At 34.6% G+C, this 11,594-nt stretch overlaps 1 protein-coding gene across 1 annotated transcript; it reads right to left on the bottom strand.

Moving 5' to 3' along the window:
- Positions 1-1,139: 1,139 nt before the first annotated feature.
- Positions 1,140-1,766, bottom strand: LOC145802591 (uncharacterized). The gene is made up of 2 exons (XM_082895326.1): positions 1,589-1,766; positions 1,140-1,429 (listed from the first exon to the last, which is right to left on the bottom strand). Exons 1-2 carry the CDS (start codon positions 1,764-1,766, stop codon positions 1,140-1,142), a joined length of 468 nt encoding a protein of 155 aa, XP_082751452.1.
- Positions 1,767-11,594: the final 9,828 nt, after the last annotated feature.

Consider the following 11,594-nt stretch of genomic DNA (forward strand, 5'->3'; position numbering starts at 1 on the left):
GACAATTGAATGCAAGTCCCTAGCTGACACTTTTTGCACATTACCATGTATTTGGCATTGCTAACACCCTTTTGCATAACTAATGCAGTCCCTGCTTATAGAGGGCCAAAAATATCCATGCCTCTTAATCAACCACCTTATCTTCTCACCTAGTTGGTGAGCCCCACAAATTCCTTCATGGACCTCTGCCATGACCTGCATTTGTTCCATTTCCCCTATGCACAACAATATCAACTGATCTTGGGTTCTTCTAAACAAGTCATCTCTCACAATCACATAATTCATGGCTTGATACCTTGTTCTCCTATCTACTTTTGCATCTTGGTCCCCTAAATACTTAATGAAAGGTAACCTCCAATCATCTTCTGACACCTCCAAAGTCAATATTGCCAAACTTTGCAACTGTCGACACCTAACACAAGGCATTGCTCTCTTCTAAACCCTAATTATTCTTCCTTGAAAACCTTCTGGAATTCTCAAACCAGAGCCTGCCTGGCCATCTTGTTGGCCACTTTATTTTCAAGTCTAAACATGTGTTCAAACTCCACCGTTTCAAAACCTTTGATTAACTGCAATACCTGCTCTAAATACTCTCCAAGAACTACACTATTGCACTTATATTGGTCTATTTTTGTCTTATCACTAACTATGAATCCCTAAACACTCTCAAGTGTGGAATCCTTAGACTTTTTGCCAATTCTAGGCCAATAATCAAGGCTTCATACTCTGCCTGATTATTTGACAACACCTAAGTTTCATCCAACTGGTAAGAAGATTGAAACACCTGTCCCTAGGGTGACACTAACACTACCCCAGCACCAACACCTTCTTCAGTTTTTGACCCATCAAACATCAACTTCCATGGCTCTTTTTCAACTGAAAACACTTCATACAAGTCCAACTTGACAGGACTACATGGATGCTCAGCCAAGAAGTTTGCTAGTGCCTAGCCTTTCACAGCTCTCTAAAGCACATACTTCAAGCAATACTCAATTAAGGCCAACAACCATTTTCCTTTTCTCCTCTCAAAATTGGCCTAGATAACATATATTTACCACATCAGTCTGAGCAATCACATTAACCTCTACAGGTAACATGTAATGCCTCAACTTGTTAGGTGCAAAACACAAAGCCAAGCATTACTTCTCTACAGAATTATACCTAGTCTTTGCTTCATTCAACTTCCTGGTCAAGTAGTACACAGCTCGCTCACACCCCTCTTCATTATCTTGAGCCAATAAAAACCCAATCGACTGCTCACCTACTAATATATACAACTTTAAAGGTTTTCCTTTAATGGGTGGCATCAAAACTAGAGGCTTAGACAAATAGTCTTTAATGGCATCAAATGCCCTTTGATGCTCACTTTCCCATCTAAAGCCTTTATCAGATCTTAACTTTAGCAAAGGAGAAAAGACTAAAGTCTTCCCTACTAAATTAGTAATGAATCTCTTTAAAAAATTAATCTGTCCAAGGTAACTTTGTAACTCCTTTTTATTGGATGGAGGTTATGCTACTCTAATAGCTTTAGCCTTGTTTGTATCCACCTCTATCCCCTTCTGATGAACCAGAAAACCCAAAAAAATACCAGTATAAACCCCAAAAGCACATTTCAAAGGGTTCATTTTCAACTGGTATTTTCTCATTCTCTGGAACACCTGTCGAAGATGTATCAAATGCTCTTTAAACTCATCAGACTTGATTGCCACATCATCAATATATACCTCCAAAAATTTTCTAATCAAATCATGAAAGATAAAATTCATGGCCCTCTAATAAGTGCCCCTGCATTTTAAGCCCAAAAGGCATGACCACCCACTCAAAGGTTCCTAAGGCCCTTGGGCACCTAAATGTAGTTTTATGAACATCATCTGGGCTAAGAAAGATTTGATTATACCTAGCATGGCCATCCATGAATGACAAGAACTTATGCCTTGCAGCTGAATCCACTAACAAGTCTGCAACTGGCATGGGATACTCATCCTTGGGAGTAGCCAAATTCAAATTCCTATAATCAATACATACTCTAATCTTTCCATTTTTTTAAGAACGGGAACTATATTCGACAGCCACTCTACATACCTGGCTGTTCTAATGAAACCAGCATTCAACAACCTCTCATTTTCATCTTTTTACCATGAGAGTAACCTCATTTGTCATTCTTCTTGGAGGTTGCTTGTGTGGCACATAATTTGATTTTATTGGAAGTTTATGTTCAACCAAGGACCTATCCAATCTTGGCATTTCATCATAACTCCATGCAAAACAATTAGAATACTCTAAAATCAAGCCAACTAGCTTGACCTTATATTCATTGGATGATAAAGCATTTACATAAATAGGCCTTTTCAGGCCAGGTGTGTATTGAAAGCTCCATTGATTGATGGAGCATGCAAGCCAGACTAAAGCAAAGGCACAGAAGATGATCTCAAGAACACACATGGTGCCACCAACTAGTGTGCCACAACAACCTGCTGGTGAGCCAATGTCCTTTTATAGGGACCCAACTGCAGAGGAAATAATGCATTTGATCTCTCACTTGTCTTATTTTAACTCTGACTCCTTCTGAACTCTGAAGTGAAGGATACATAGGTTGCCACCTGAATAAGAATTGACCAAATTTTCACCATATGATCTGTCGACAGGCCCAAAAATTCCAGGGTCCCGCCAATCAAACAACTGGTCTCCATTGAAAATTTGAAGGTCACCTCCCCCCAAGGTATTGAACCTTAAGCCATGATCCTTCACAATCTCTTTCAACTTGTCAGCTTAAATTGCTTGCAATTTTTCCTTTTTAGTCCCACATCTTGTGCATACAAACCTATCTTCATCAATCACTTTCTTTGCCTTCTCCTGCTTCTCCTTGTGAATCCTTTCCAAATCAAAATGCAAAACAGTTGGATTTGGTGTCCTCCTTTTAATGCTAGCTGACACCATATGGATTGGTGCCATCTCTGGAAAGGGATTGTTGTCAACTGCAATAACTCCCTTTTTCTTTTCTGCATATTTCAACAGTCCCTTCTGTATTAAATCTTGCACATAATTTCTGAAAGTTACACAATTGTTGGTAGAATGTCTAAAAATATTATGCCATTTACAATATTCTTTCCCTACTCTATCTTTTTCTTTTGGAATTATATGTCCAGGGGACAATGTTAAAAACTTATTAACTAACAACTCATCAAAAATGGCATCAGCTTTTGATAAATCAAAATAATACTGCCTAAATGCGAGATTTGTGTTTCTTTTGACTGGCTGATTTGTTGGCATGTTCACTGGTTTGTCCACTTTCCTCAAGGCATCACAAACCATTGATGTTTTGTCAACCACTTGAGCCACATCAACATCAATTTTTGTTTCCACATCAACTTCTTGGAAATTAGTTCCATAAGAATTTGCATTCCTATGTCTCTCCTCTCTAAGAATTGACTCATATCTTGTTGCCTTAGATGACAACTCAAACAAGTCCCTAAATTCCATCCCTTAAAATTTCTTTCTTAGCTCAAATTGTCTTATGTTAGGCTGTGGTCTATTTTTGTTTTGGGCCCGTTATAAATAGTTTGTTGTTTGTATTATCTCTTGGGCTCAGGGGGATGAAATCTCTGATTTAAGTACAATTTGGGCCCAAGTGGCCGACAAGTAGTCCAGTGGAGGACAAGTTGCCAAGTCTAGAGTGGATGTCCAGAATCAGAGGATCATGACTAACAACTGAAAGTGGGTTTTTGTATATGGGTTGACTATAAGTGATGGAGCAGTTACTGGCAGTGATCATGGAGTTAGTAGGCAGCCTTTCAGGAGGAAGCATGAGACAAAGTAGAAGTTTTTCTCTGTCGAGGGAAGGTTAAAAGAGTTTGTGGGCATAAAATAACTTGAAGAAGAGGTAGATTGACAGACAGAAGTAGAGGATTAATGTAATTGGAAGGCCTAGAAGCCAGGGAGCAATTGCAGCAATTACACAACAACAGTTGCAAATTGGGAATATCTTGGGGGCGTGTGGAAGAAGAAGCATAAAGGCCAGAGATTGGCAAAAATGAGGGGTCATCAACAACAACACAACAACTTAGCTCTTAGACTTAGGAGTAGTTGAAATTGTAATTTAGGAGTAGTATCTAACATTGTAATTTGTACTTGTTGAGAAGCATAGGTGATTTTAGTATGAAATTGTTTCTGTTCATTTAATCTACTTTGTTACCATCTGTTGATACAGTAATTTGAAATTTTTTCCTTTTATTCAATCTACTTTGTTACCATTTGTTGATCAACAAAGTTTATTTTCCTTCTTGTTTACTTTGCTGTCACTGTTTAGTCCAGAAAAGTCCTTAGTCTTTTATGGCATCGGAACCAAAACCACAGTTGCTTAATTGTTTTTATTTAAGTTGTGTAGTTTGAATTATTGCTTGGTTGTTGTCGATCCAGTCCTAGCATAATTTTTACTAACACTCACCTAATTTTATAAACCAAACATTATAAAAGAGTTTCATTTCTTTTTGGGAATCTGGAAGAGAAAAGAAAAGAAATGATTATTTAAGTAATCAGAGTAAAGAAAAGAAAATAAAAGAAATAAAATAATTGTGATTTCTCTCATTGTTTGGATAAGTAAAAAATAAAAGAAAAGAAATGATTATGATTATGATTTCTCTCCTTCTTGTTTGGTTAGATTTCATAAGAGAAAAGAAAAGAAACTATTTTTTTGTTATATTACCAAAATAACTTTTTTATATTTTGTCAATCATTTTATTTCTTTTATTTTTATAGGAACAAAATTGATATTATGAAAATATAAGTATCTGTTGATTTCTTTTCTCTCTCAATCGAAATTGGTATTATAAAAATATAAAAATCTGTTTATTTCTTTTCTCTCTCAATCTCTCTACTTTCGGAAAGATTGAAAATAAGGGTTATAAGAGAAATGTGTTTCTCTCCGTTTTTTCTATTTCTCTCCACTTAAATTATCTAAACAAGTACAAGAAATACATATCTCTTTATTTCTTTTCTTTTATCTCCAAATCACTCAATCCAAAGAAAGTGTTCATTTCTTATCAGTTTGCGCCAAATGAGAGAGATAGAGATGACCTGTGGAGGACGTCGAAGCAGACATAGACACGAGCGTGGCCAATGTGGCTGAGATCATAGGCGGTGACAAGAAAGCGTGTTTAATTAAAAGCGTGTTTCCAAACCACGCTTTTAATTAATTTTTTTTTTCTGAAAGCGTGGTTGTGAACCACGCTTTTAACTGAAAATTATTTTTTCTGAAAACGTGGTTGTGAACCACGCTTTTAACTAAAAAAAAATTTCTTCTGAAAACGTGGTTGTGAACCACGCTTTTAACTAAAAAAAAATTCTTCTAAAAGCGTGTTTATGAACCACGCTTTTACTGTTCACCATACAAAACATGGATGATAACCACGCTTTTAACCAAAATCCGTTTTTAAAACTTATATAAAAACTCCCCCAGCCCCGTTATCTGCCAAACCCGTTTTCTTTAAAACGGCTTTTCCAATGCCATTTTTGATGAATAAAAAAATAATAAAATTTTCCTTCGTAATGTAATTCAGAAAACGAGTTTAGTAAAACCGTTTTCTAATACGGCTTTCCTAAAGCCGTTTTCATGTAAATTTTTTTTTTTCTGTTTTCATGTAATTTTTTTTTTCTGTTGTCTTTGTTCTGGTGTAATTCAGAAAACGGGTTTGCTAAAACCGTTTTCTAATACGGCTTTCCTAAAGCCGTTTTCATGTAAAAAAAATTTTTTTGTTTTTTTTTTTTTTTGTTGTCTTTGTTTTGGTGATAATGTAATTCAGAATTTTTTTTTGGCTTTACTAAAGTTGTTCTCATGTTAATTTTTATTTTTTTTGCTTTTGTCTTTGTTTTGGGTTAGAAGGTGTAATTCAGAAAAAAATTTTGGCTTTACTAAAGCCGTTTTCATGTAAATTTTTTTTGTTTTTTCTTTTGACTTTGTTTTGGGTTAGAAGGTGATAATGTAATTCAAAAATTTCTTTTGGCTTTACTAAAGCCTTTTTCATGTAAAAAAAAAAAAATTTCTTTTGTCTTTGTTTTGGTTTAGAAGATGTAATTCAGAAATTTGTTTTGGCTTTACTAAAGCCGTTTTCATTTAAATATATTTTTTTCCATTTGTCTTTGTTTTGGGTTAGAAGGTGATAATGTAATTCAGAAAACCGGTTTAGTAAAACCGTTTTCTAGGCGTTTTCATTATTTTTTTTTTCTTTCATCTTTGTTTTGGGTCAGAATGTGATATACATGCTCTACAGTCCGAAGCACACCCACACACTGTGCAGTTTGGCGAACAACGACAAACAGTGAGACGCGAAGAGCACCGCGGAGGAGGCCAAGAAGACGAAGGCCACCGCGAGAGCTGCAGCAAGAAGGAAGAAAAGAAAGACCTCAAATTTTGATGATGTATTTTTTACATACGAATGGTACTTTTTCTGTTTTTTACTATGTAATGTAACTTGTATGTAATTTGAATTCTGATTACGAACATGAACTTATGTAATGTAAATATTGGGTTGGAGTTGATGTTATTGTGATTCAATTGGTTTCGCTTATTTCATAAGACTGATGTTGTGATAAATGAATGAATGGAAAGGTTATTTGTTTTATTCAATTGGTAGTGTATTTTTTGTAAGAATGAGAACGTTATTTGTTATGTTCAATGAATAATGGTTACAGTTTTTGGTTGTCACAATTGAGAAGATGAACAAGTTAAGAGAATGTGTATTTCCCCTAAAATGAATTTTGTCAACATTTTTGTAATAAAACTTAATACATAATATACGAAGTCACTAATTTACTAAATACTCATACATGCATGAAAACAACATAACTGAAGTTACAAATGTAACAGTTTTCAGTTACATAGGTAGTACAGACATAAGTCTCCCACAAAAATACATTATGGACACCATGAACTGAACACACAATACATACATCTTGGACACCCTGAACTGAACACACAATACATAAACATAACAGTTAGATAGACAAATATTAGGCAGACAATCTGACAAACTCATTACGGAAACACTTAGTCTAACACAGACATTACATATTAATGCATGACCTAATATTGCCGAAGTATGGACATAAACACCTTATTCGTGCTTAAATCGGCAATCTCAGAGTCTGAATAATCCGAAAGCTCAGGGTCAGAGACAAGTTCAGGATCCTCCATAATACCCTTGATAGCCACAACATTTGGTTATATTCTGTTCTTCTGGGCATCCTTCTTAACTATGTATAGTTGCATATCGCGGGCTAACCTACAACGCATTTGAGAAATCTCACGTTGTAGTCTTTCACATAGTCGATCAACATTATCAGGATCTTCCTTTTGGATCTCAACAGAACGTGCTTTTGGCACCTTAAGCTGATTTTCCCGACTTAAGGTTTCCAGCTGTACCCGCTCTATAAATAGTGCGGGCCACTTGAGACGAGCAGCGTCAGATAAACCATATCCTGTTTGATTGTCAAATGGCTCCATACATGAACCTCCTTGAACTCGATAATACTTGGGCATCAAAAAATGTCGCTTCCCAAACCTATCACGATAACCACAAGCATAATCTAAAACAGGTATTGTTGTCTCATCTTCAGCATTGCCACATCCCCTTTCCCCTCTTCGTCGTGAACTATCACCCCTTTGCAAGTTCCTACCACCTCTGCGATTCACACTCCCTCCCATGAATCGTGTAGCCATGCTAATTTTTTTAAACAAATGAATGATAATTTCGTAGGGCGAAATGAGTTGTAAGGTTGTGTCTTCACCTTTAGTCGTTTATATAGTTGGTTATGAACGGCTTTAGAAAGACATTGAAGGAAAATCCATAGAAAATAAATGCCTTTGCATGACAATCCCACATATATGAACAAGGTAAGAGTTGTCACTACAATGAAAAAACAAAGAAAAGCAAATACTGTGTACCAAGTCACGTGACTTGACAATCCATCTGCATATATCGACAAAATAAGGGCATGCTCACTGTAAGGTAAATCAGTGAATTCACTGTTGCCATGTGACTTTCTGAATTGACAATCCCACATATATCAATAAGAGATGAGTTGTCACTGTAATCAGAAAACAGAGAAAAGCAATGTTTGTGCACCAAGTCACGTGACTTGACAATCCATCTGCATATACCGACAAAATAAGGGCATGCTCACTGTAAGGTAAATCAGTGAATTCACTGTTGCCATGTGACTTTCTGAATTGAGAATCCCACATATATCAATAAGAGATGAGTTGTCACTATAATCAAAAAATTGAGAAAACCAAAGCCTGTGCACCAAGTCACATGACTTGACAATCCATCTACATATACCGACAAGTCTCTCCACGATTTGACTACTCAATGTGTGAAAAAATGAAGCTTATGTAGGCAATGTTGTGTTTCACTTAGCTATGCATCATTCGTTGTTACGACCAACTATTTGTATTTCATTGAAAAGTATGACTATTTGAATTTTTGTTGTCATTTGGAATTATTTTAAAATCCACTTTTGAATATTCAATTTGTAATATTTTGGGTAACATTTACAATATCAACTGAACATTGGTTGTAACGTACCCATCTGCAGATCAATCGTAACAAATTTGTAAATCCCACGCACGCCCACTTAACCCCATAGGTATGGAAGATTAATTGTTATTTTGATTTTTTTTCTGGAAATCACTCGTAATAAATTTTCAAATCTTACGGACAACCACTTAACCCAATAGTATTGGAAGACTAGTGTATGAAAATATGGTTGGAATGAAAATGTATATATTAAAATAATTGTTATAAATTTTAAATCCAAAACTTACTTGGTTTTCGAATTTCCAAGAACAGTTTTTTGGAAATTTATTAATCCCCCAAATGGACCAACCACTTGGCTTTGAGCTTGTTTGTCCTGCCCCCAAGTTTAGTTTTCTGTCAACCTCCCATTCCTTACCAAAGTCATCATTTTCACTGGACTTCCAGGAATTGGAAGGTGACTCTTTCTTCTTTCCTGATGAAGATTGAAATTCTTTACGTAGAGGTCACTATTTGAGGAGCCCTTGTTGAGGGAAAATTTTGACTGAGCTACCTGTTCTATGAGAACCCGAATATAAAAATTAAGTAAATAATTAAATAATAATAATATTACAATCTCAAATATTTTTGTGGTCAATTCTAAAGTGCAAATTAAATTTTTGGAAGGTCTTTTAATTAATTTTTAAACCTAAAATAAATTTATAGTGGAAATCTCTAATTTAGAGATAAGATTTTAATAATAACAAAATAAATAAATAAATAAAAGCAAAAGGATAAGGGAATCAAATTTTTTAAAGTGTGTGGGTAACCCTAAACTCTCATATTATTCAACTAGCAGCCATGAAGAGGAGATAGGAGTAGCTTTTGGTGAAAATTGAACAACTAGTTTGGTGCTTTAATAACTACATCTCCAAGGTTGAAACCAATATTCTGTGAATATAGTTATTTTGTATTTATGTTTCTGTGCATTCATTGGAAGAAGATGGAATGAAAGCTTAACTGATTAGGTGGCTTGAATATCTATCAAGTTAATAGTTGGTGTGAAATAGTGTAATGGGTATAGTGGATGTATGAAGAACAAGTATATGGCATGGGTTATATTGCATGAGTGTTTTTGCTTGTAATGGTGGATCTTGTGAGTGAAACATGGGTTAGGTAGGAGTACTTGGCCACCAATGTTTGTGAATATCATGTGTATGTTATGTAGTTTGAGGAATATCAGATGGGTACATAAAATTGAGGGTACAATCTATGAGTATGAAATTCTGCACATAACCACAATCTTTAAAAATGAAGAAACCTTAGAACTGAAATTTTTACAGTTGATTAATTACATATTGAATTGCATATCAGAATTTTCTCATAATTTTTGGGAGTCAAAATCTATATTAATTAGTGCATTCAAATCTGTCCAAAAAACTGGTGTTAAACAGTAATTTCAGAAGTGTTGTTCTCTTTGGGTATAAATTCGAAAAATATCAAATCAGCGTCATTAGAACTGGTTACAAGTCTAGTTTCTTACATTTTTGGCCTTGCATTGATTGCTATTCAATACTAATAGAATCGTCAATTTCTTTAAAGAGTTCTAGAAAACAATCTGTTTGGGTATAATTAATTGTAAATAGTTATTTTGACAAACAAATCAAGTTAAACCAATTGGGTTTTAAACTTAGTCCTCCAACTGGACCAACCACTTGGCTTTAAGCTTGTTTGTCCAGCCCCCAAGTTTAGTTTTCTGTCAACCCCTCATTCCTTACCAGAGTCATCATTTTGACCGGACTTCCAGGAATTAGAAGGCGACTCTTTCTTCTTTCCTGATGGAGATTGAAATTCTTTACGTAGAGGATCACTATTTGACGAGCCCTAGTTAAGGGAAGCTTTTCACTGAGCTACCTGTTCTGTTTTATGTGTTGTTGAAGGCGGTAGTTCATTTGTCTAAACTTTATTAGTCCCCCAACTGGACCAATCACTTGGCTTTGAGCTTGTTTGTCCTGCCTCCAAGTTTAGTTTTCTGTCAACCCCCCATTCCTTACCAGAGTCATCATTTTGACTAAACTTCCAGAAATTGAAAGGCGATTCTTTCGTCTTTCCTGATGGAGATTGAAATTCTTTATGTAGAAGATCACTATTTAAGAAGCCCCAGTTAAGGGAAACTTTTGACTAAGCTACATGTTCTGTTTTCTGTGTTGTTGAAGGCGGCAGTTCGTCTGTCGTAACTTTATTAGTCTCCTAATTAGACCAATCACTTGGCTTTGAGATTGTTTCTCCAGCTAACAAATTCTGTTTTATCTGTCGAAATGCATTTGTTTTCCTCACCCTATCATTTTCCATGTTCTATTGGAATAGATGGTGCATGAAGTTTTGTATGTTTCTAATGTGAACTTGTACAATATATTGTTGTTATGCAATGCAACATTGTTGTGATTTTGTGTTTACTTGTATTCATGATATTATATTTCTATTTTAATTTTATTTTGTGGGATAATTGGTGGGGTAAAATTTTCATGACACTCCTAGTGTCTACAAATTTGAAAGCACAAACCTTAATTTTTTTTTCTCTCTCTGTCTCCTCTCTTTGATATTAAATTTTCATGACACTCCTAGTAATGCTCTCATAAAAATCATAAAAAAAATTATTAACACAAATTTTTAAAATAAGTTTAAGTTTTTTCAAATATCTTCATAAACATCTAACATGTAAATATTTTTTTTTTAAACAAAATTTTCATAAACAAATTTAAAAAAACTAAATAAAGTACAATTTTTTTTCGAGACGGAGAAGCCTAAACTTTTTAAAATAGCAGTTCAATAATAAATCAAAATAAAACCAGTTCACTAAAAGCAAAAAAAAAAAAAAAGTCATCAAATAAAAAAGGTTAACTTTTTAATGTTCCCTTTTCCTTTCACTCAACAAATTCCCTTCATATTCTAAATCCAAATACAACCCAAGAAAAGAGAAGAAGAAGAAGAAAAAAAAAAAAAAAAAAGACCTATCATATTACAAAATTAAACTGCAAGAAAATCTTTTTTACAAACAAAAAGAAAATAATAGTTATTCAGGCG

The sequence above is a fragment of the Camellia sinensis genome, chromosome 11 (assembly GCF_055761805.1).
Source record: "Camellia sinensis isolate YWXY chromosome 11, ASM5576180v1, whole genome shotgun sequence".
In the NCBI taxonomy this organism is placed as follows: Eukaryota; Viridiplantae; Streptophyta; class Magnoliopsida; order Ericales; family Theaceae; genus Camellia; species Camellia sinensis.